The sequence below is a fragment of the Littorina saxatilis genome, linkage group LG13 (genome assembly GCF_037325665.1).
Source record: "Littorina saxatilis isolate snail1 linkage group LG13, US_GU_Lsax_2.0, whole genome shotgun sequence".
Classification (NCBI taxonomy): domain Eukaryota; kingdom Metazoa; phylum Mollusca; class Gastropoda; order Littorinimorpha; family Littorinidae; genus Littorina; species Littorina saxatilis.
In genome coordinates this window covers 30,316,647-30,343,149 of record NC_090257.1, presented here as the reverse complement: position 1 = coordinate 30,343,149, position 26,503 = coordinate 30,316,647, and the positions used below count along the sequence as shown (strand labels likewise).

The following is a 26,503-nucleotide window of genomic DNA, read 5'->3' as shown; positions in this document are numbered from 1 at the left end:
GGCCGAAGGGAAGCAACTCCAACAAGAGAAGGTAATTTTGCGGCAGGGGCAGGGGCACTTCCGATAACACCGAATCGATTGTGCTATTGAAAGCTGGTATTTTTGTTGCTTTTGGCTTTTTATGGATTTCTAACTTTTCGAATATGACTCTTAAAGGCTTGTATTAGCTTTCACATTTCTGTCCTTTTTTTGTAACTTACAAAGCAAAAACTTAGTTGTGTTTTGATTCAGTGGCTACGCGCCACATGTCAAACATTGACTTTGTAGTTTGTTGCATTTTGTAAGTTGGTGTTCCTGTTTAGTGTTTTGTTCCTGTATGCTTGTGTTTCTCACACTGTCGTTGATATTGTGTTTTGTGCATGCGCTCACGCTGACGGCGTGTGTTCCCGAAATGGCCAGAAAGAGTTCGAGAAACTTTTGCTGCAGTCAGCTTCAGTTGTATACTAGTTTAATAGTAATAGTTGCAGTCCTTGATTTTTGTCATACAATGAAACATACATGTGCATCCTCCCACCCCCTGACACATTTGGATTGTGGGTATTTATTGCAGTTACAAAGTTAATGCTATATTGCATAGTATTAGTGGAGCCCTTATAAGTTATTCTCTCTGAGTCTCTCTCGCTCTCTTTCTCTCATCCTAATCTCTCTCTCATCCTAATCTCTCTCTTTCTCTCTCTCTGTGAGTGAGAGAGAGAGAGAGAGAGAGAGAGAGAGAGATCCTGAGTCTTGTAGGAAAGGACACTGGATTTATAAACTTTACATCAAAATAAAGTGTGTGTGTGTGTCTCAATTTTATTTTGCTGTAAATTAAGTTTATAAATCCACACTTCCTACATATAATACTGGATATAGATTGCTGACTATAATGGTAAATTCTTATTGCAAGTACAGGTTTGCTAGGTCAATAGGATTGTTAATTTAAGCATGGTTAACGTTGCATTTCACCATAGGACAAAGTAAACAACAGAAGAAACAAGAACTAATAAACTTGTGATTATGACTTTACCAGTTTAGGTACTGAATTAATTTATTCACCATTGATTCCATTCTAGCATACTACCACTTCATCTGTACAGTATGGTCTCATTTAGAGAGATAGTGAAATAAACAAAATGAAAAAAACGGGCGACATTTTAAAAATACTTTTTAGAAAGTATAAACAACAGAAGAAACAACAATAAGCGAACGACTTATGTTTAGTTACTGGATTAATTTATTCACCATTGATTTAATTCCAGCTTACTAGCTACCACTTCATCTGTGCAGTATTGTCTCATTTAGAGAGATGGTAAAATGAACGAAAGAAAACTGGAAACGTTTTTTAAAGACTCTCTGGATTTATTATGTTTTTTTTTCTTTCTTTTTCAGCTGTCAGGGGGTCCTGCAGTTTGCAAGATGGTACATGATTGTAAACTGACCATGGCTTCATCAGTATGTTGAGCGGGACTCACAAAATACAGCAAGAGAAACACACACTTAATAAAATGTCAACTCGGCTGACTCATGGCTTGGCATTACATATTTTCAAGTGGTTTGTAGGAATGATTATTGACTTGAATAGAGAATTCAAGAGAATGAAAATGTATTCATAATGAAGCTCCGCCTGTCTTGAAGGATCAAATGAAATGTGGTTGGATAAGAGGTTGTGTCAAACACACTAAAACACATCCATCAAGAAAGAAGCCAGTGTCAATGACTTTATGAAAACAAATCTGTGATCAGAAGCAGTGAGAAGATTCTAACCTGAAGATGGCTGAACCAGGGGTAAAGATTAAACAAGAACTTGAAGACAACAGTTCTGAAAATGAAGCACCAGGAACTAGAGACGCTGAGGTAAAGCAAGAACCTGAAGATGCTGAAGAAAACTTGGCGGGTAACTGGCAAGTTTTGTGGGAAGTACCAGCAAAGTCATATCCGCCTGGACTGGACTCTTCAAATCGGATCTCGCGAGGCAGTCTCACTCCTTCCAGCCAAAAGATAACTGGTAGACATGGAACTGGAAAAGTCCAGCAGAAGCAAAGGCTAGAAGAAGAACCAGATAACCCAGGTGAGCCATCCACAAGCTCTGGCCATGTTGATAGAAGGAGTCGGGGAAGCACAGGATTACTAGATGTTAAAACAGAGCCAGTGTTCTTTGAACAGAACTTTGTGCAGGGCCCGGCACCTTCAGACGAGAACGGCACTTCTGTAGGGATAGGGAAACGAAGTCACGAGGAAGACAACGCCGATACAAACTCGGCAAAAGTCGCCAAAAAAACGGATGGAGAAACAAATGCAACTGCAAATCCATACCCTGTGTGTTTGATCAAAGCCACAGGACAACTGGCAACATTTTACCCGGTCACACCTACTACTCTTGCAAAGGCAGATGGTGCCATTCCAGCTGATAATACACATACACAAGACCTGTCTCAAACACAGCCCGAAACAGCGGATGCCTTGAAGAAGAAAGCCCTTCTTCTGGAGTATGATTCCAAGGGGTTTTCTGGCTACGTTCCTTCAGGACATAAGCAGCCAGCTTCTGTGAGCAAGGATTCACATAAGATAATGAATGTAGGTTATGTGTCAACTATGGGAGTTCAGCAAGATCAGGTGAGGATTTTGTAATGATAAACAAATTCTGTGTCAAAATAAATCTTGCATGATTTTTATCGCATGTGATTGTGAAAGATTTGCGCTCTTTTGAAACTGATGCAAGTACACACGGCCACTTGTCAATGCAGGAAATAATCACGGCGTACAGTAATTAAGCTACACTGAGCATAATTTGAGCATCGTAGTAACTAACATACTGAGCTCACTATATTATGTCATGAACGCTTGCCTTCACTGATCAGCAACGTATGTTTGCCGTACTGTTTCAAAGGGGGGCAACTTGTCCTCTTTTATTAATCAAACAAGAGTTGCTTTTCTTCAAGAATTGTCTGTTTTTGAGACATGTTTTAGTGTGTGTATTTGAGGAGGATGTGTGTCTAGGATTTTTCAGTGAAGGATTTATGTAACAGTAACAGTAAAGTACTAAAGGGATGTAGACGGGCGCAGTGGCATGGTGGTAACACATTGGCCTCCTAATCGGGAGGTCGAGTTCGAATCCCGGTCGCTGCCGCCTGGTGGCTTAAGAGTGAAGATTTTTCCGATCTCCCAGGTCAACTTATGTGCAGACTTGCTAGTGACTTAACCCCCTTCGTGTGTACACGCAAGCACAAGACCAAGTGCGCACGGAAAAGATCCTGTAATCCATGTCAGAGTTCGGTTGGTTATAGAAACACGAAAATACCCAGCATGCCTCCCGAAATCGGTGTATGCTGCCTGAATGGCTCGGGGTAAAACGATCATACACGTAAAAATCCACTCGTGCTAAAATCATGAGTGAACATGGGAGTCTACGCCCATGAACGAAGAAGAAGAAGAAGTAAAAGGATGTATAGGACTGCTGTTTGAGGAGGTATTGTGGAACTACAGTATCATCGGTTATCAGTCTTCATCATGCAAAATATATCGACTGCTTGCTTTTGCCTAGCAGCTTAATTCAAATCAGTACGTAATTGGTAATATGTCACTAGATACCGCAAAGTGCTCAGTAATACATATTTCAGTTTTGATATCAGTTTGATACATGTATGTATACATGTATTAGTTTGCCCCATGTATACATGTATTAGTTTGCCCCAAAGTCGATGTGTTTTGATCTATCTGATTGACTCTTTACGCATGTTTGGGTCTGACAGAGAACATGTGTGTTTGTTTTTTACCAGAACATTAAGGCGGATTCCTGGAGAATACTGAACAATTAAATATTCTTTGCTGTGCAGGTGAGGATCCCTACAGACCAGGTAATTCAGTTCCTGGAGTCGAAAGGATTCAATCCTGCCAAACTCAAAGCGAGCAACAACACAGAAATCTACATGGACATCGCGGAGGAGGACTCCAGCGGATTCAAAAGACGACAGGCAAAAAAGGTTATACCACAAAGAGGCCAAATAAGGGACAAGGGGATATGGACACCGAGTGAACGACCATTGGCTGCGGCCAAGATGCCCAAAAATCTCGTCTCTTTGGAACCTACCGGTGACATCCGCTCCAAGTGGATGCCCAATCACTTTAAGGGCAAAACCACCAATAAGACACAAGAGGGGACAGACGAAACGCAAGAAGCAACAGATGAAAAACAGGAGGCAACAGACGAAAAACAAGAGGCTTCAGATGAAAAACAAGAGGCTACAGACAACAACAAAAAGCCAACAGACAAAAAGCAAGCAGCAACAGACAAAAAACAAGAGGCAACGGAGAAAAAGATGAAGGCAATATTAATACGCAGGAGAGGGGAGGCAAAGGACCGAAAATCCAGGAAATGGGCGAAGAAACCAGACACGCCGGTTGAGGAACCAGCTGAAGATGGCGAAGCAGAAGGCGCATCTTCCAACTGTCCCTTTACATCAAGAAAGGAGAGCTATAGTTGTCATCCAAACATACTGCGTAAACTGTGGCGGAAAGTTGCGAAACGTGGAGAGGGGGAGGAAGCGGGGGAGAAAGCTAGCCTGAAAGTGAGGCACAACATGAAAGAGGCGTTGGACATAAAGGATGTAATTTACAAAGGGTGCCTGTGCGAAGAACAGTCGGCCTTTGAATTGGAAGAGGCAGGAGCCTGGAGGGAGGTCCATAAGCCAGGGCAAAGCCTTGACTCTGTAAGTGGGATATTTGTAATACAGTGGAACCCCACTTTAAAGACCTCCAAAAGCGTTTAATACGCGGGGCAGCAGTTAGGCACTGCATGGGTCCTGCACCTCCGATTTCGGCCATGGACTTTTTTTTTTTTTTAAACCAAACGAGAAGAAGAAACCTCCAAAAACTGAGAAAAGGAGGGAGTCTTAAAATGGGGGTAAATTTACAGCAGTTATGAAAGAAAAAATGCAATAACCTGAGGTCTTAAAAGGGAGGAAGTCTTAAATTGGGGGGGGGGGGGGGGGTCTTAAAAGGGAGGTTCCACTGTATGTATTTTGCTCATAATTGTCGCTTTTATCATTTATGTACTTTCTCAATTGCCAGTTTTCCTGGTGACATTTTTGGTGCAGTTATCTGTTGTTTTTTTTTGTACCTGATTTATTTAAAAGGAGTGACATGTTTAGTTTACTTGCCGTCATTATTTGTAGGGTATGATTTCATGAACTTATGAATTCATATTGTCAGTTTGTGCTCCCATCATCTCTAAATGCAAACATTTCCTTTGCATTTTTTCCAGTCAGTTGTTGTTTTTTGACATGATTTATTTAAAAGGGGTGAAATGTTTAGTTTACTTGCCGTCATTATCAGTAGGGTATGAATGTGAATTCATCAACTTATGAATTCATACTATGTCAGTTTTTGCTACTATCATCTTTAAATGCGAACATTTCCTTTGCATTTTTTCCAGTCAGTTCAGATGGCCGGCCTGGGGTTGCTACACTTCATGAAGATACCCCTGTTCAGCTTCGCTAAGAGCGGCAAGCTGTACGTGTACCTGGCTGAAGTCGAATCCAAAAAAATGCTGCCCATTTTCACAGCAGAGAAAAACTATCTCTTCAGTAGATCTGAATGGAAACTCATCACCAAAGAGGTACTGCATATCTCCCCCCCACCCCCCTCCATCCCTTTTTAAGACCTCACAAAAAATATTTTCTTAATAATCGTGTCTTGAAAAGGAGGGGGTCTTAAAATGGGGGTAAATAGACATAGGTTCTGAAGAAAAAATGGAGAAAACCTGGCCTTAAATGAAATGGATGGAGTCTTAAATGGGGGGTTCTACGGATACTGTGGGTTTTTTTCTCCAAAGATTACTCCGCTGGTTTTTTTATGCACTTTAAGTTTTAAAGAGATCTGTTTCTTGAGTGCGTATGTTTTCGGAAGGAAGAAATTTGGTGTCCAGTGTCTGCTTTTCATTTTAAAATCATTCACAGTGCAGCTTATTTATCACTGTGTCGTTGTCGGCGTTTTTGCATTTTCTGTTCTGTGAAGATAGAAGCACTCTCTTTTTACATTTAGTCAAGTTTTAACTAAATGTTTTAACAGAGGGGGGAATCGAGACGAGGGTCGTGGTGTATGTGTGTGTGTGTGTGTCTGTCTGTGTGTGTGTGTAGAGCGATTCAGACTAAACTACTGGACCGATCTTTATGAAATTTCACATGAGAGTTCCTGGGTATGATATCCTCAGACGTTTTTTTCATTTTTTTGATAAATGTCTTTGATGACGTCATATCCGGCTTTTCGTGAAAGTTGAGGCGGCACTGTCACGCTCTCATTTTTCAACCAAATTGGTTGAAATTTTGGTCAAGTAATCTCCGACGAAGCCCGGACTTCGGTATTGCATTTCAGCTTGGTGGCTTAAAAATTAATTAATGACTTTGGTCATTAAAAATCTGAAAATTGTAAAAAAAAATATTTTTTTTTTAAAACGATCCAAATTTACGTTCATCTTATTTTCCATCATTTTCTGATTCCAAAAACATATACATATGTTATATTTGGATTAAAAACAAGCTCTGAAAATTAAAAATATAAAAATTATGATCAAAATTAAATTTTCGAAATCAATTTAAAAACACTTTCATCTTATTCCTTGTCGGTTCCAGATTCCAAAAACATATAGATATGATATGTTTGGATTGAAAACACGCTCAGAAAGTTAAAACGAAGAGAGGTACAGAAAAGCGTGCTATGCAGCGCAACTACTACCCGGCTCTTCTTGTCAATTTCACTGCCTTTGCCATGAGCGGTGGACTGACGATGCTACGAGTATACGGTCTTGCTGCGTTGCATTGCGTTCAGTTTCATTCTGTGATTTCGACAGCTACTTGACTAAATGTTATATTTTCGCCTTACGCGACTTGTTTTGTTCTGTGAAGGAAGAAGCACTTTCACTTGTTCTTTGAACAGATGCGCCGACCAAGTTTTCTGGAGCAGCTGTACGTGGACAGCTACGTGAGGAAGGTTTCGCCCGCCTGGACCAAGGTGATGATCACCCCTTTCGGCCTGCACTCCATGTACAAGATGCTGAGCTGCTCAATGGTAGTCGGCTGGCAGAGCGGGCGCTGGTTCCCTTATGCCAACTCCCTCTTCTACACCCAGAAACTGGGCCATCACTGCGCTTGGACCCTGCAGGTTAGATACACTTTTAATCCCGGCCGCTGCCGCCCGGTGGGTTCAGGGTGGAGATTTTTTTGATCTCACAGGTCAACTTTTGTGCAGACCTGCTAGTGCCTTATCCCCCTTTGTGTGTACACGCAAGCACAAGACCAAGTGGGCACGGAAAAGATCCTGTAATCCATGTCAGAGTTCGGTGGGTTATAAAAACACTAAAATACCCAGCATGCTTCCTTTGTCCCAAAAAGAAATAGTTTCTGAGAGGACGTAAACTCCCCCCTTTAGTTTTTAGCATGCTTCCTCCGAAAGTGGCGTATGGCTGCCTAAATAGCGTAAAAATACACTCGTATACACGATGTACATGGGTTGGGAGATTCAGCCCATAAACGCAGAAGAAGAAGAAGATGCACTTTTGCTCTCCTTTTTAAACAGCTAAAACTATAAGGTCTTAATAAATTGGAGCGAGCTTTTCAACAGGGTTAATCATATTAGCAATGACACATGACATTTTGAAATTAATGGTTGAATGACAAGAAACACACCATTTTAAAGAGATTAACATTCTAAGCACATAGCAATTTGTTTTTTTTAAATTGGTGCAGTAGTTCATATGGTCATTTTAGTTCGAAATCACTTTGCTTTGAGCGAGCCGAGATCGCAACCTCTTCAGGCTTTTGATCGACCGAGTTTCGCATTTTTCGGGTCCAGTTTTGCGCAGCATAATCATTGGGAATAAGTCATTTCTCGCTCGATTCTTTTGATTTTTGGCTTAAATGAAACGGAAGTTAATGTTTTATAAACTGCATTTTAACCGTGTATGCCGATGGAAGTTTTCAGACCAAATTTTAGTGAAACTCACACGAGTAATATTCACCGACATGCTGACGGAGATGTAGCTTCCGGTGGTTCGCGTTTTTGAGTCACTTGAGAAAAAGTGACTCTATGTAATCGGTCAGTGTTAGTCTGTCCGGCCGGCCGGCCGTCCGGCCGGCCGGCCATCCGGCCGGCCGTCCGTAGACACCACCTTAACGTTGGACTTTTCTCGGAAACTATCAAAGCGATCGGGCTCATATTTTGTTTAGTCGTGACCTCCAATGACCTCTACACTTTAACGATGGTTTCGTTGACCTTTGACCTTTTTCAAGGTCACAGGTCAGCGTCAAAGGAAAAATTAGACATTTTATATCTTTGACAAAGTTCATCGGATGTGATTGAAACTTTGTAGGATTATTCTTTACATCAAAGTATTTACATCTGTAGCCTTTTACGAACGTTATCAGAAAAACAAGGGAGATAACTAGCCTTTTCTGTTCGGCAACACACAACTTAACGTTGGGCTTTTCTCGGAAACTATAAAAGTGACCGGGCTCAAATTTTATGTGAACGTGACTCATTGTGTTGTGAATAGCAATTTCTTCCTGTCCATCTGATGCCTCATATAATATTCAGAACTGCGAAAGTGACTCGATCGAGCGTTTGCTCTTCTTGTTTTGTATGGGAAAGATGTAAGGCTTTCTCTGATTGGTTGCAAAATATCACAGCCCTCCAATGAAAATTACGGTATTCCGAACAGTTTGAAATGAACTGGTCGTCTGCTAAGAGCGACGCGAAAATGGCCGCGAGAGGCAGTGAAGACGAACACGCACTTTCACACTCAAAATATTCCAAAACACATCTTTTATTAATTTCATACAGTAAACTTTGTTTTTGAATCATTTCTTTATTGATTCCTTTTTTATTTGATACATAGTATGTGACTCACAAACATCAATTATGCCAATTATTTTTCACTCAAAGTGAAAAAAAAGTGCCTTTTCACTGTGTCCTCAGTTGACTCTGGGCGATGTGGCAATGCTAATCATATGTTGTTGAACAGAAATTTTATACAATGGAAACCCCCTTGTAAGACCTCGACAAATCTGAGAAAATCAGGTCTTAACAAGTCGCGTAAGGCGAAATTACTACATTTAGTCAAGCTGTGGAACTCACAGAATGAAACTGAACGCACTACATTTTTTCACAATGACCGTAGTCCGCCGCTAGTGCAAAAGGCAGTGAAAGTGACGAGCCTGTTCTGCGCGGTAGCGGTTGCGCTGTGCTGCATAGCACGCTTTACTGTACCTCTCTTCGTTTTAACTTTCTGAGCGTGTTTTTAATCCAAACATATCATATCTATATGTTTTTGGAATCAGGAACCGACAAGGAATAAGATGAAATTGTTTTTAAAACGATTTCGGAAATTTAATTTTAATCATAATTTTTATATTTTTAATTTTCAGAGCTTGTTTTTAATCCGAATATAACATATTTATATTTTTTTGGAATCAGAACATGATGAAGAATAAAATAAAAGTAATTTTGGATCGTTTTATAAAAAAAGAATGTTAATTACAATTTTCAGATTTTTAATGACCAAAGTCATTGATTAATTTTTAAGCCTCCATGCTGAAATGCAATACCGAAGTCCGGCCTTCGTCGAAGATTGCTTGGCCAAAATTTCAATCAATTTGATTGAAAAATGAAGGTGTGAAGGCCTCAACTTTTACAAAAAGCCGGATATGACGTCATAAAAGACATTTATCGAAAAAATGAAAAAATCATCTGGGGATTTCATACCCAGGAACTCTCATGTAAAATTTCATAAAGATCGGTCCAGTAGTTTAGTCTGAATCGCTCTACACACACACGCACAGACACACACACACACACACACACACACACACACACACACACACACACACACACACACACACACACACCACGACCCTCGTCTCGATTCCCCCTCTATGTTAAAACATTTAGTCAAAACTTGACTAAATGTAAAAAGAAGGGAGTCTTAAAATGGGTGTAATTTTACAGATGTTATGAACAAAAAGTCTGAGAGAACAAGGTCTTAAAAAGGAGGGAGCTTTAAATTGGGGGGTCTTAAAAGGGGGGTTCCACTGTATTTGAAAGCAAGGATGGAGTTTTTTGGTGGTTCCACTGGATTGATGATGATCAATCATTTTCTTCACAGCAGTCCCTGAGTTCAGAAATTGATGCCACTTGTATGATTTGTATGTTTCACTTTCAGTTTCAGTCATTTCAGACTTTCAGCTAATTCATTAAAAATTAAAATGTATGCATTTTTCTGTTCACACAAGCGAGTGCCCTCTGTGCCAAAGAAGTGTTCGCCGTACCAAAGTGTTCACAAATTATTTCCCTTGATTAAACTGTATGTTTCAGTTGTATGTTCAGGGATGACCAAATCTCAAAATGTTAACTCGCCAACCGGGTGAGTAAATTCAAGAAAGTTACTAGCCCGCCAGAAATTTCGCAGGCCCGATACGTACCACAATTGCTGCATCTGCAGTGTTTAAATGGCTTTGAAACTTGATATTACAACCAAAAGTGTTGCATTGGACCAGAATGTTCACTGGCCGGCCGGGCGAGTTGCCAGGCGGTTTCTACTAGCCCGACAGATTTTTTACTCGCCCCTGGCTATCGGGCAGACGATTTGGCTATCCCTGATGTTTCACTCCTGACTGTTGAATCAAATGTTTCTTCACTCATACAGGTGACACCCCCAACAGGCAGCAACTTGCCCAAGAAGCGTCTACCCAACTGCAATGACTGTGTTGGGAAAGTGGTCAAGACGCTCACCCGCGTACACCTGGGATCCACTGGCAACAGGCAGGTATGGAAAGGTGTAGATTGCTAGTGTAAGAAATTACAATATTAGTTATCGTTAGATTTGTGGCTGTGATATCCACAATTATCAGTCACAATATCAACAAGAGGCGAAGCCATCAAGGCTCACGTAAGAAATCGACAAACAGTAACACACAGACACACAGACACAGAGACACAGACACACAGACACACACACACACACACACACACACACACACACACACACACACACACACACACACACACAGACAGACACACAGAGACAGAGACAGAAAGCGCATAGGTGAAACTGTGCAAGAAAGCGAGACACTAGATCTAGATCTGTCTGTCTGCATGTAGCGTACTTACAGGGACACGACTGCCAACTAGTCTCGGCCCGCTCAAAATAATAATGACCGAGACTTTCAGTACTTTCTTCGCGTGGCGTCTAACCCTCTTACGTCATAATGTGACGTCAATGTAATGTGACGTCTTCAAATGTTAGAGTTTCTACCACAGACATACACACGCACGCACGCACGCACATACGCACGCACGCACAGACAGACAAAGTTACGATCGCATAGGCTACACTTACGTGAGCCAAAAACAGAGGAAACATATCAGATGTAGTAAGATACACATTGCTAGTCTGATGCATGCTTTCTTCCGCCGTAAACATGCCTTGTTGTATGTATGGGTTTATTTCTTTCTTGTTTGTTTCATTTGTTACTGTGTGGAGTGAGTGCTTGTGCTTGCTGAGTGCTATCTTTGTTGTTGGATATTGAGTGTTTTTGTGCTTAACACACACGGGTCTACTTGTTACAGAGTAGGTGACTTTGTCATCTAAATGGGAAGCTTAGCAGTACGACCGCTTTCAGTCACCCTACCATTTGGGCAGCTGTACTATGTCTTTGGAGAAAGTGTAGTGTTGTAATAATAAAGCAGCCTGTTTTGTTGTTCCAGATTCTGTTGTTTTGAAGCAAACTCTTTTGTTGACCGTGATGCAAAAGCTGCAGTGGTTTTTTTTAATTATTTATTTTTTAATTTATTTAATTAATTTATTTATTTTTTGCTTTTCAGAGACACGAGCAGATAAGGCTGTGCGATGGAGGGGCGGGTACGTCCATAGAGTACCACGGGCTAACCCCATCTCTTCGTGACGCACTGATATCGTTGATCCAGACTTTCCAACTTCAAGACATTGCAGAACCTTTCTGCTCCTGTGAGCTCAATCCTGAAGTTAAACAGAGGTAGGCAGTACTTTATGTCTCACATAGACCGGAAGAAATACATGCGTTGAATGTGCATTCTTTGTCTTTCATGCACTTTCGAAGAGGACATGTGTTAGTCTAAAGATATATGCTGTTTCTGTATCAAACCTAAACGTGTTACGAAAATGATACAGTAGAACCCCCCTTTAAGGGTCTTAAAAAGGAAGGAGTCTTAAAGTGGGGTTCCACTGTATCGTTAAAACACATGTTTTCAATGGGAAAGAATTTTAGCAGAGCCTACTCAAAGTATGTTTAAGTGTAGTTAAGATTGGCAAAAAGAGGACCCCTTTCTAAATAACGATTCTTATAATTGTATTATTTTATATCATTGCTTAAACTATTTTTTTCAAAACTGTATGATCAACGTTACAGGTGCAGGTTAAGGAATTGGAAAGTTTGTTCAGTCATGCACCTAGTCATGTGTTTTTAAAAAATTGTACTGTACTGTATTCTGCTTTCAGTTACATGTTAATATGTTGCACTGGACTATGCAGTGGAACCCCCCCCCCCATTTAAGACCACCCAATTTAAGACTACCTCCTTTTTAAAGCCGTGTTTTCTCAGATTTTCTGTTCATACTCTATAAATTTACCTCCGTTTTAAGACTCCCTCCTTTTTAAGACCTGATTTTCTCAGATGTTTTGAGGTCTTAAAAGGGGGGTTCCACTGTAGTAAATTGTATTATCCTACATACGTGAGAGACACCCGTGAGATAATAATCGTTCAAATCACACGTGTGTATATCATGTAAATGAGGTCATGTCAAGCAAGTCTGGCAGGGACCTGTTTTTCCACTGCTTATGATGCCAAAGTCACCGAGACAAACGTCATTATAGAAAAAAAAATTGCGCTCGCTAATTACCCTCGATGAATCTTTAGAACTAACACGTCACGCCACACTTTCAGAGTGACGTTTCTTTGCTTTGACGTAATAGATTGCACGAGGCTTTAAAAAGAGATCGAAGGCGGTTCCAAAACAAGCGTCTTCAATTTAGCTGCCTCGTCTGCAAGACATTTTCAGTAAAATACACGTAAGTACAGTATGTAGGATAAAAAACGCTCGCGCTGGACCCGAGTACTCTTCAGACATTCACACACACACACACACACACACACACACACACACACACACACACACACACACAACACACACACTCTCTCTCCCTCACTCCTTCTCTCTCTCCCTCTCTCTCTCTCTCACAGACAAACACACACACACACACACACACACACACACACACACACACTACCACATCTCCATTCTAAAACACGTCACGTTCCAAATCAAAAGACGACATTCTATTTTCTTACGTCACTATTCTTGGTTTACGGTACCATTCGGCGGCTTTGCTACGAGTATGGCATAGTCTTGGTTTGCCAAGACCTTGCACCGTTCTATCAGACTGCCTGGCTGGCTGTTGCACCGCGAATTCCTCCCACCGCCAAGTCGTTCTTGTTGTGGTTTATTTCGCATTTAGGTCCCAAGTAACATTATGAAGTTTTAATACGATCAATCGGACCTATTATCAAGTTAGTGTATCAACTTTTGAACGAACTGTGCCCAGTAGTTTCCCAGCAATAAGCTGTTAAGTCGAGACACACACACAGACACACAATTAAAGTCTGCTGGACCCTTGTACTAGCGTACTCGGGGATAAACAGAATACTACATGGCTTGCTGTGTCATACCAGATTTACACTCGTTGCTTTTTCAAATAGTGAACAGCTCGCTTTCGCTCGCAGTTCAATATTTAAAAAAACAACTCGTGTAAATCTGGTACAACACAGCAAGCCATGTAGTATTCTCTATTTGTGTTTCAGGTCACTGAAGTTCAATCGGACTGCTTTCTCCCACATCACTCGCATGGAGTTCATGGACACAAAAGAGCCGCTTCACTGCTGGAAACGGAACAACGGATTCTTCGCAAGCCTGGAGGAACTTTCCCAGAGGGAATTGCTACCTCCTAGCGGCGACAAGGATCTGGAGGATCTCCTGGCTTCGGCCCGAGCCGGAATTGACTTTTGCTACATGTTGAGCCTTGAGTTAAACTTCTTGAAAAGCATGTTGCCGAACGCTGATGTTATCGTCTGCGTGTCCCAAGGAGGGAAGAGAATGCCGGATTCTGCTGCTAGGGACGCTATGATCACTCGAGCCAGGCTTTCCATCAGAAGTAACGAAAAAGCGCAAAAGGAGAAGATGCGTGAGGGCAGGGACAGCAAGGTCACTAATTCAAAAACAGGACCCACAATCAGGGTGACCAGAAGCAGTTTAAAGATCAGAGGCGAGATGGAAAGTTTACCCCCCGCCAAAAAACAACGCATTCTTCTGATCAATCTGGCTTACCTTCGCAAGATGTACGTTGAACTTGGCACGTCTCAGCCCGAGTTCAAACCTTTTGCGAGCGCAAAGTTCTACATCAAACACTGGCCCCACAAATGCCCTGCGGAGGATGAGCCACTGGAGCCAACGTTGTACGAAGACTTTGAGTCAGAGGAAAAAGAGGTTGTGGTCGCCCCAAAGGAAGAAAGCGACAATGAGGAGATCATGGACATGTCTTTGGATCACACAGACGAAGAAGGGGAAGACTGGAAGTCTGAGTCGTCAGATGAGGTGGAGGAGGAGGAAGAAGAGGAGGAAGAGGAGGAGGAAAGAACTGATGAGGAACAGGATGAAAGCTGGAGTGAAGGCAAAGCTACTGGAAGCCAGGACGGCACGGAAGACGATGAAGAAAAGTGGACAGGTGGCACAGAGGAAGATGATGTGCAGGTCTTAGAAGATGTCAAAGAAAAGGAGCAGGAAGTTATTGACCTTGTTGAGTCCAGTTCTGAGGGCGAGGATGACATTTCAAACGAAGAAACTCAAGGTCAAGACTGTCAAGGTCACGAGATAGCTCAGAACCATCAGGCAGAAGATTATTTTTCAAACCTGAAGCAAACGTTACAGGAATCTTCACAGAGAGCTGAAAACCCAGCCGCACAAGTGAAGCAAATGCACAGGAACAAAACCAGCAGTGCAGAGAGAGCAGAAGAAGGGATGGATGAAGACACGTTGCCTGCCTTAGACAGAAGCATTAAGCAAGAGAAGAATAACACGGAAACTGACGTTACTGACCAGGAATGTGCGGAAGGCAGCCTTGACCCGGCTCAGGTGACTCATAACCTTTGGCATTCGGGGCACGACCTTGGAAATGCTGGTGGAAGCTTTGGTACAGTGCTCCCAACAAACGACCTTGGCCATGTTGGCCATAACCTTGGGTGTCCTCAGGAGTCACAAGATGTGTTGGGCAACATTGAGGTCAGTCAGATCAAGCAGGAGAAGCTTGAAGAGGTGGATGCTGATCTGCTGGGCCTTCACAGCATCAAGCAGGAGGTGACTGAAGCAGACGAGTACTTGTCCACTCTGCCCGTCACTGCTGCTTCTGACCAGACGCCTTACAGTCACGCTTCTGGCAGCAGGGAAGATCCTGCAAGAATGGAAAGAGTTGATGCTGGTATTGTGACACGTGTTGAACAAGAGGAGGAGGAGACTGGCAGTGTCCCTCAGATAAAACTTGAAAGTGAAATCAAACAAGAAGAGGAAGTAGAAGAGGAGGAAGACGAGGATGGAGAGGATGATGACGATGATGGTGAAGAAGTGTTCTTCAAACTGGAGGACTACCAACATTCCTGCTCGTGTCCGGACGACGCTAAGAGCAGCGTGTTAGAGCCTCACTCCATCATGCAGAGCAGCTTCAGCAATCGCAGCAACCTCAGCATCCTGAGACACGTGGGGCAGGCGGTCATCGGCACCAACTTTCTCTTCACCTTCGCCAGCGGCGGCACGCTGTACATGAATATCGGGCAGCTGCAGGACCTGGGCCTGATGCGGCAGAACTTGAAGAGATCCACCCTCACGCACCAAGGCCCTGCTAACTGGCTGGTCAAGGCCACGTACGCCGAAGCATCCTTTCTCGCCTCCGGCCGAATCCACCTCACCGATACCCGCGCCTTCATGATCAGTGCCGAGCTCCTGTCCTTCTTTTCCTACGAGAAGAAATGCCTTGTGAGGCGCGTGATTCGACAGAGCGACATCATCCTGCACCGTATTGGCCACATCTGCCCCAAGCCTTCATCCCTTGCGCGCCACGTGCTGCAGAACGGCCAGACGCTGAATCTCGACCAGGTGATGTGAAGTTTTTGTGTACTAATTATTTGTCTGTGGACTTAAAAGACTGTTGGGTCGATATATTTGTGACTGTAACATATTGTTTTGTCAATACAGTGGAACCCCCTTTTTAAGACCCCCCAATTTAAGACTTCCTCCCTTTTAAGACCCTGTTTTCTTAGACTTTCTATTCCATAACCTCTGTAAATTTACCCCCATTTTAAGACTCTCTCCTTTTTAAGACCTGATTTTGTCCGATTTTTGGAGGTCTTAAAAGGGGAGGTTCCACTGTAACAAACTTACCTTTCTTGTTTTTTTATTCAGGTGATGAAGTTTTTGTGTACCTATTGTTTGTCTATGCACTTAAAAGACCGTTGGGTCGATATATTTGTGACTGTAACGTATTTTTTTGTCAATAACAACTGTTCCAACAACTTACCTTTCTTGTTACATTTAGTCAAGTTTTGACTAAATGTTTTAACGTAGAGGGGGGAATCGAGACGAGGGTCGTGGTGTATGTGCGTGTGTGTGTGTGTCTGTGTGTGTGTGTAGAGCGATTCAGACTAAACTACTGGACCGATCTTTATGAAATTTGACATGAGAGTTCCTGGGTATGAAATCCCCAGACATTTTTTTCTTTTTTTTTGATAAATGTCTTTGATGACGTCATATCCGGCTTTTCGTGAAAGTTGAGGCGGCACTGTCACGCCCTCATTTTTCAACCAAATTGGTTGAAATTTTGGTCGGGTAATGTTCGACAAAGCCCGGACTTCGGTATTGCATTTCAGCGTGGTGGCTTAAAAATTAATTAATGACTTTGGTCATTAAAAATCTGAAAATTGTAAAAAAAAAAAAAATTTTATTAAACGATCCACATTTACCTTTATCTTATTCTCCATCATTTGCTGATTCCAAAAACATATAAATATGTTATATTCGGATTAAAAACAAGCTCTGAAAATTAAATATATAAAAATTATTATCAGAATTAAATTTTCCAAATCAATTTAAAAACACTTTCATCTTATTCCTTGTCGGTTCCTGATTCCAAAAACATATAGATATGATATGTTTGGATTAAAATGAAGAGAGGTACAGAAAAGCGTGCTATCCTTCCCAGCGCAACTACTACCCCGCTCTTCTTGTCAATTTCACTGCCTATCCCGTAAGCGGTGGACTGACGATGCTACGAGTATACGGTCTTGCTGCGTTGCATTGCGTTCAGTTTCATTCTGTGAGTTCGACAGCTACTTGACTAAATGTTGTATTTTCGCGTTACGCGACTTGTTTTTTTATTCAGGTGATGAAGGCCTGGGCCAAGAGCTTCCACTGGCAGAACCAGCTCAAGGGGGTAGAGGAGAGGAGACTGGCCGGCACCCAGCCGCCCCTCACAGAGAGCCAGGACTATAGCCGTCAGCACCGCTCCAGGCTGTTTGAAAGGGTGGTGACTGCCACAGAACAGGTGGAGGACGGAGCCAAGTACATGAACATCATGGGGGCCAAGTACATCAAATCACATCGCTACACGGACCGCTTCTCCGCCCCCGCCGATGCCTGCTCACTGTACCTGCGAAAGTACAAGCCCACTGACTTTGAACACAGTGAAGCAGCCAGCACCAAAAGCAGCACCTTCTTCGTCTGTAGCCCCAATGTGCAGGGGGGAGTGGACATAGTCAAGCGCAAAACAGTCAGGGAGGTTGGGGGGTCCCAGCCTGATGGGGAGAAAATCCCGCAGCCCTATAATGTTTTTGAAGGCGCCTTGCTGCCCAAGCATTTCAAGGATAAGAACCACTGTCTGAAGACAGGTTTGGGTTTTCTGGAACTGGACCCCGCTGCCATCTCTGGCTGGATCGGTTGCAAGGCCAACACTCACGAACTGATCCTCACCGGGACTCTTACTACCGGCATCGTAGAGAACCAACAACCATTCACTTTCAGCTGCTTCAAGGTACAGTGGAACCCCTCTTTTAAGACTTAAAAACATCTGAAAAAATCAGGTCTTAAAAAGGGAGAAGTCTTAAATCGGATGGTCTGGGCGGGGATGTAGCTCAGTCGGTAGCGCGCTGGATTTGTATCCAGTTGGCTGCTGTCAGCGTGAGTTCGTCCCCACGTTCGGCGAGAGATATTTTTCTCAGAGTCAACTTTGTGTGCAGACTCTCCTCGGTGTCCGAACACCCCCGTGTGTACACGCAAGCACAAGACCAAGTGCGCACGAAATATTTTTGTGTTTTGTGAGGGATAGGCGCAATATAAATACACTTCATTATTATTATTATCCATGTCAGAGTTCGGTGGGTTATAGAAACACGAAAATACCCAGCATGCTTCCCCCGAAAACGGCATATGGCTGCCTAAATGGCGGGGTAAAAAACAGTCATACACGTAAAATTCCACTCGTGCAAAAAAACACGAGTGTACGTGGGAGTTTCAGCCCACGAACGCAGAAGAAGAAGAAAACAAAATTGGAGGGTTTAAATGGGGGTTCCACCGTAATTCTGGTTGGGGGGAGGGGGGGGGGTAGCACTGGAATGTTGCTTTAACAGGTAGCGTGGTCACTTTTATTAGGATACAATTGAACATCCTTTTTAGTTTTTTTACCCTTTGTTAGATTTGCTGGCCCCACCCCCAGCCCCTCCTCAGATTTTCTCTTCATGGTATAATTTTAAGACTCCCTGTGTTTAAAGAACTAATATTTTCTCTTTTATTTAAAAAGAAAAAAGAAAAATTACATGTATTTGTGGGAATTATATTTTATAATAAGAAAAAAAGAAAAACGATACCCAAAGCAATATGTTTGCATATTAACCTTTCACACACACACACACAAACACACATACACACACACACACACACACACACACACACACACACACACACACACACACACACACACACACACACACAGAAATAAAGTACAAAAATTAACAACAACACATTGTAATGTTTCAGCTGAAGGACAAGCTGTACATCAACTGGGGCGAGATCACCAAGCAGCTCATCGGCATTCCCAACATCTACTCCCTGGCGCAACGACTGCACATCTTTTTCTACAGCGTCCCTAATGTCCTCAGCCTGCACTTCTTCCGGCACTATGGCGCCAGCATGGAAATGCTGAACAACAGACCCTGGGTGTGCGTCAACAGTATCAATGCCGTCGGGGGGCTCGGGGTCATCGACGGCGTCAGCTACAAGATGTTCCCCAGGACTTTCACCCACCTGGTGGAGCATTTCCACAAGACTGAGAACTGGAACCTGCAGTTCCGCAACTTCCTGCTCTTTCCCAAGGAGTCGGAGACAAAGTTTGTCCCCATGTGACTGTGAATTGCTTCTATTGTGGAGAGAATTTCACGTTCAAAAGAGCAATTGCTTTAATGTTGGGAACAGAATTTCATGTTCAAAAGACCATGTGACTGTGAATTGCTTTATACTGTTGGGGACAGAATTTCACATTCAAAAGACCCTGAACTTAACTTCAGTCCTGCAACTGGTGTCGACACAAGCTTTGTCCCCATGCAAGTCACAGAGTGTTAATAGATTTTTTCTTGATCCTGGTGAAGCATTTTTACAAGACTGAGAAATGGAATCTGCAGTTTTGCAACTTTCTGCTCACCCCAAAGGATGTTGACACAAAGGGAGCATCTATTTGTTTGAAGACTGAACACTGACCTTTTTTGTTCTATAAACTATAACTGGTGATTTTCAAAGAGATAGCAGTAAAGGTTTTTGCTGTTTGAAAAACATACAGGTGAAGACAGAAATTCAAGTTGTGCTTGCTTATTGCCGTGCAAACAAGCCAGTTGTCTTCAGAGGATGAAGACAACTTGGGGGTGAGTTTGCTCATTGCCTTCGAAAGTAGGTTGTGTGTGTGTGAGCATTTGCAGCAACAGACCTGTGCACATCTACGGTTTCTCCGTAATTTCTCCGATTTTTATAATGCAGAATACGGTGCTACGGATTTTTAATTAAAATTCCGAAATTCCGATGTTTTATTCAACAAAAAATGTTTTTTTACTTTTTTTCTGTTTTAAGATGTTTTGACCAATTAGTTGGCCGTTGCGCTGAAAAGACGTTTTTCGATTTACTGGAAGCGCGCGTGTTCTCAGCATTGAGTCTTTGTTCTTAGACTTAGTTCGTCCAGCGTCTTCGTGGCAATCTGTGATTGAAGTGAAACATGGAAAAGAAAAAATAGTGCGAGATTCACATAGTGAAGAGGAGACACCAGCTCTGTCACCAAAGAAGAAGAAAACGGCACAACAGTGCTGGAAGTCCAGTTATTCTCAAGACAACCTGGAGATCGTAAAATCACGCAAAGGAGACCAATACGCTTACAGCTTACTACTGAAACATTTTAACAAGAAGAGCAAACGCTCGATCGAGTCACTTTCGCAGTTCTGAATATTATATGAGGCATCAGATGGACAGGAAGAAATTGCTATTCACAACACAATACAGATGTAAATAATTTGATGTAAAGAATAATCCTATAAAGTTTGAATCAAATCCGATGAATAGTTTCAGAGATATGATATTTCAATTTTTTTCCTTCAAGACATACCTGTGACCTTGAAAAAGGTCAAAGGTCACCAAAGCAGACGTCAAAGTGTAGAGGTCACTGGGAGTCACGTTCACATAAAATTTGAGCCCGGTCACTTTTATAGTTTCCGAGAAAAGCCCAACGTTAAGTTGTGTGTTGCCGAACAGAAAAGGCTAGTTATCTCCCTTGTTTTTCTGATAACGTTCGTAAAAGGCTACAGATGTAAATACTTTGATGTAAAGAATAATCCTACAAAGTTTCAATCACATCCGATGAACTTTGTCAAAGATATAAAATGTCTAATTTTTCCTTTGACGCTGACCTGTGACCTTGAAAAAGGTCAAAGAAACCATCGTTAAAGTGTAGAGGTCATTGGAGGTCACGACTAAACAAAATATGAGCCGGATCGCTTTGATAGTTTCCGAGAAAAGTCCAACGTTAAGCAGGCATGAAAATTCTCCGTATTTTCCGTATTTTCCGTATTTTTGAAAAAAATAAACCGTATTTTTTTTTTAATTTCCGTATTTTTCCTTTTTTTTTTTTTTTTTTTTAATTTTTTTTTTTTTTTTTTTTTTTTTTTTTTCCCCCTCCTAGTCACAGTTATAGTAAAATAGTTTTGGGGCCATGTTTGAATCCAATTTTAAGGCTCAGATAGCCCCAGATTGCACCAAATTGCACCCTTGAAAAAAAAATTTTCCGGGGGAGCATGCCCCCGGACCCCCCTAGAAGTCTTGGCGCTTCGCGCCTGCGAAACTTGGCGCTACGCGCCTGCAAAACTTGGCGCTATGCGCCTTCGAATTTTTTTTTCAGTATTTTTTTTTTTTCAGTTTTCATGCCTGGTTAAGGTGGTGTCTACGGACGGCCGGCCGGACGGACGGACGGACGGCCGGCCGGACGGACGGACGGACGGCCGGCCGGACAGACTAACACTGACCGATTACATAGAGTCACTTTTTCTCAAGTGACTCAAAAACTACTGAAATTTGGTTTGTTTACTACTGATGAGCGTTTTGAGTGTGCACAGGTCTGCAGCAAGCATGTATTTCTTCAAAGACTGAAGACTAAAATCTGAATTACATTTTTTATTTTAATATGTATACAATTAATGTGAATGTATTTCTACTTTGATCTGTTCAGCAGTGCTGAGTATTATATTCTTGTGTGCTTTATTTGAACATTTTTTATTTTAAAAATGTATGCGATTAATGTGAGTGTATTTCTACTTTGATCTGTTCAGCAATGCTTATATATACTAGTGTGCTTTATTTGAACTTTTTTTATTTGAAAATGTATGCAATTAATATGAGTGTATTTCTACTTTGATCTGTTCAGCAGTGCTAAGTATTATATACATGTGTGCTTTTTTTGTACATTTCAGTTAAACAGAGTGTGATCCGTTAACTATGGATTGTATACAGTACTCCTGGAAAATAAATGGCCTTTTTCCCCAGGAAAAACTTTTCTTTCCACTGCTCTATCAATGCAATCCAATTCCGTTCAATACACTGGAACCCCCCTTTTAAGACCTCCAAAAATCTGATAAAATCAGGTCTTAAAAAGGAGGGAGTAAGCAGTATGTAAGAAATGTTAAGTCCTTTGTACTGGAAACTTGCATTCTCCCAGTAAGCCCCTGGGGCAAATTTTTGATTAGTGCTTTTGTGAACAAGAAACAATTAACAAGTGGCTCTATCCCATCTCCCCCCCTTTCCCCGTCGCGATATAACCTTCGTGGTTGAAAACGACGTTAAACACCAAATAAAGAAAGAAAGGAGGGAGTCTTAAAATGGAGGTAAATTTACAGAGGTTATGAACAGAATATCTGAAAAAAAGCAGGTCTTAAAAGGGGGTTTCAGCTGTACAACTTTATTATCTGAATGTGAAACGTACAGAAATGTGTCTTTTGGCTCGTACACAAGATTACATCCCATGAAAATCACAGCGTAGTATACACACACCTTCACTCCAAACATCTTATCACTCATTTAATACAGCACATTTGTACAGTGTTTACAGGGATGGCCAATTCTTACAATTTAAACTCGCCAGCCAGGCGAATAATTTCAAAAAATTGACTAGCCCGCCAGAAATTTCGCTGGCCCAATACATACCACAGTTGCTGCATCTGCATTGTTTATATTGCTTTGAAACTTGATGTAACAACCAGAAGTGTTGCATTTGACCAGAATTTTCACTAGTCAGCCGGGCGATTTGCCAGGCGGTTTCTTCTAGCCCGGCAGAATTTGTACTCGCCCCTGGCGACCGGGTGGACGATTTGGCCATCCCTGTGTTTATTGCAGAGACTTATGAGCACATACGGCTGGGAATGACAGTTACCAGAGATAAACAATTCTGAAGTAAATAAGTTCAGATCCAAATTTGATTAAACTTTTGTTTAAATTGTTTTATAATTGCAATTTTGGGTACATTTGCCTCTTTTTCATGCTAGTGAATTGTTCCTTTCTTTTAATAATTTTTTAAAAACTTTCATATTCGATGATCAATGTTGATGCTATGATTTGTTTGTTGTTTCTAATGGAGGTTTTTGTAAAGAACATATTTTTTAACATCTCATGATATGATTTTGTTCAATATTTGAGTATAATGGTGGCATTTTCATTTTGTGTACATCATTGATTGCAGTTTATCTTCATATACATTTTTTTCTTCTTCTAGATTTGTTAAATTGTGTGCAATCAGTCATAGTATTCCCTCCTTTCTGCTACACCCACAGCCCCATTCCCCCCCCCCCTCCCACTCCAACCTCACCCCCTGGTTTGTACTGAGCTAGAACATGTTTTACCAAATCATTGAATGATCATCAAAGCGCTTTGTTTTGATTCTAGTTTAAAATCCCCCCGCGGGTTAGGGGGAAGAATTTACCTGATGCTCCCCAGCATGTCGTAAGAGGCGACTAACGGATTCTGTTTATCCTTTTACCCTTGTTAAGTGTTTCTTGTATAGAATATAGTCAATATTTGTAAAGATTTTAGTCAAGCAGTATGTAAGAAATGTTAAGTCCTTTGTACTGGAAACTTGCATTCTCCCAGTAAGGTAATACAGTGAAGTCCGGATGTAGTGATAGCCCTCGGGACCAAATTTGTTTATCACTACATCCGGACTATCATTACACCAGGACGTCCGGTTATAGTGATATTTTTGTAGGTTTTATCACTACATCCGGACGTCCGGTTATAGTGATATTTTTGTAGGTTTTATCACTACATCCGGACGTCCGGTTATAGTGATATTTTTGTAGGTTTTATCACTACATCCGGACGTCCGGTTATAGTGATATTTTTGTAGGTTTTATCACTACATCCAGCCAATCGCTTGTAGTTGTAGTGATATCTTCAAAGCTTTTATTGCTACATGCCGCGGCACATTTGGTAAACTAGCCTCAAGGCAGTAACAAGGTGATTTTGGAACCACTATTGATTTCGTTTTGTGACGTTTCTTCTGTCGTCTTTGTCAGGCTTGCAAATGTCCTGTGTTAACCTACCCCCGTCCTGGCAGTTCAACAGCCGGTGTGTGTGTGTGTGTGTGTGTGTGTGTGTTAGTGTGTGTGTGTGTGTGTGCGTGCGTGCGTGCGTGCGTGCGTGCGTGTGTGTGTGTTTTAGAGAGAGAGAGAGAGAAGGGCCACTTAGAAATAAGGGTGAAATGAAAAATTGTCAGATCAATTTTCCGCTTCAGGGTAAGCACAGTGCGTGGCTGGCTTTTGCTCGTCATTTTGGTAAAGGGAGATTACTCTCGAACATTATCACTACAGCCGGACTTTAGCTTCCCCGGGACTTGAAAATAGTATCACTACAAGCGGACTGTCACTATATCAGGACTGAAAAATATCACTACAACCGGACTAAGTTAACAAAGAACATGAACAACTGGGACCGGGACCCAGAAATTCTATTACTACAGCCGGACTATCACTATATGGGTCTATCACTACAGCCGGACTTCACTGTATATTGTACTACGTTGCAAGCCCCTGGAGCAAATTTTTGATTAGTGCTTTTGTGAACAAGAAACAATTGACAAGTGGCTCTATCCCATCTCCCCCCTTTCCCCGTCGCGATATAACCTTCGTGGTTGAAAACGACGTTAAACGCCAAATAAGGTAAGGAGATTCTAGTTTAAAATACAATGCAATATTTTGGAGGATATGTGTGGTTTTATTGTGAATTACTCTTGTTATTCTGTTAATATACTGTTTCTCTTTTTTCTGTTCTTTTGTCCTTTTTTATTCCCTTTTTTTTTTTTGGGGGGGGGGTCACTTTCTGCATTGTAGCAGCATTTCATGTTTATGCTATTAAATGACCTAGATTAGAAGTGATGCATCATTTTGTATTTGGTGTATGTCATGAATGTACATATTAATCTTTTATCATGTTTACAAATTGCTTATTGAGGAATAAATCGGTAAACACATGAGTAAGATGTTGGTGGTGGTGTGTGTGTGTGTCAGTGTGTTTGTGTGTGCAGTGAGTGTTAAACAGCGTACATTCTACTCTACCCCCACCTGGTGCACTTACCTTGATCGTGGTGTGGGGGCTTGTGTGCCTTGACAACCTCCGGAGCTATGTCGGCGGGGACCTCGTGTCCCTGGTAGGTCCAACCATGCCGAACAGATCCGCGTGAGGTAGAGGCCAGACTAAAATGTGTACCCTGGTCCTCCAGGTTGGGGGTTCAGCTTAGGGCCAACAACTCTAACTGGTAAAACCGAGTGAGTTACAGAAACAGCGACAAAGGAAAACAACACTGATGTGGTCCTTTGTCGCTGCCCTACACGCCACCAGGCGTGAAAGGCAGTAAGTAAGTAAGTAAGTATTCTACTCTACATGTGACACAAAAATGGAGCCATTAATTATTGTTAATTCTGCAGGCTAACATCAACCTTCTGTCAGTTTAATTTTATTGTTTTACTGACTTTCTTATTTCTTTTGAAAAGAAGGATAAAACAAGTCGCGCAAGGCAAAAATACAACATTTAGTCAAGCTCAGTCGAACTCACAGAATGAAACTGAACGCATTGCATTTTTTCCGTAAGACTGTACACTCGCAGCATTGTCTGTCCACCGCTCGTGGCAAAGGCAGTGAAATTAACAATCCAGAAAAGCGCGGTAGCGGTTGCGCTGAGGAGGATATATAGCACGCTTTTCTATATCTCTATTCTTTTTAACTTTCTGAGTGTGTTTTTAATCCAAACATATAGATATATGTTTTTGGAATCAGGAACGGACAAGGAATAAGATGAAATTGTTTTTAAATCAATTTCGGAAATTTAATTTTAATCATAATTTTTTATATTTTTAATTTTCAGAGCTTGTTTTTAATCCGAATATAACATAATTATATGTTTTTGGAATCAGAAAATGATAAAGAATAAGATAAACGTAATTTTTGATCGTTTTATAAAAAATATAATTTTAATTACAATTTTCAGATTTTTAATTACCAAAGTCATTAATTAATTTTTAAGCCTCCAAGCTGAAATGCAATACCAAAGTCCGGCCTTTGCCGAAGAATGCTTGGCCAAAATTTCAATAAATTAGATTGAAAAATGAGGGTGTGACAGTGCCGCCTCAACTTTTACAAAATGCCGGATATGACGTCATCAAAGACATTTATCGAAAAACTGAAAAACACGTCTGGGGATATCATACCCAGGAACTCTCATGAAAAATTTCATAAAGATCGGTCCAGTAGTTTACTCTCAATCGCTCTACACACACACACACACACACACACACACATACACCACGACCCTCGTCTCGATTCCCCCTCTATG

At 41.6% G+C, this 26,503-nt stretch overlaps 1 protein-coding gene across 1 annotated transcript; it reads left to right on the top strand.

Annotated features, from left to right (window-relative positions):
- The first annotated feature begins 31 nt into the window (after nt 1-31).
- Nucleotides 32-21,289, top strand: LOC138945970 (uncharacterized). The gene is made up of 10 exons (XM_070317500.1): nt 32-96; nt 1,369-2,592; nt 3,813-4,685; nt 5,411-5,593; nt 6,910-7,134; nt 10,673-10,792; nt 11,851-12,020; nt 13,863-16,203; nt 17,486-18,133; nt 19,135-21,289. Exons 2-10 carry the CDS (start codon nt 1,750-1,752, stop codon nt 19,498-19,500), a joined length of 5,769 nt encoding a protein of 1,922 aa, XP_070173601.1. The 5' UTR covers nt 32-96; nt 1,369-1,749; the 3' UTR covers nt 19,501-21,289.
- The last annotated feature ends 5,214 nt before the right edge of the window (nt 21,290-26,503 follow it).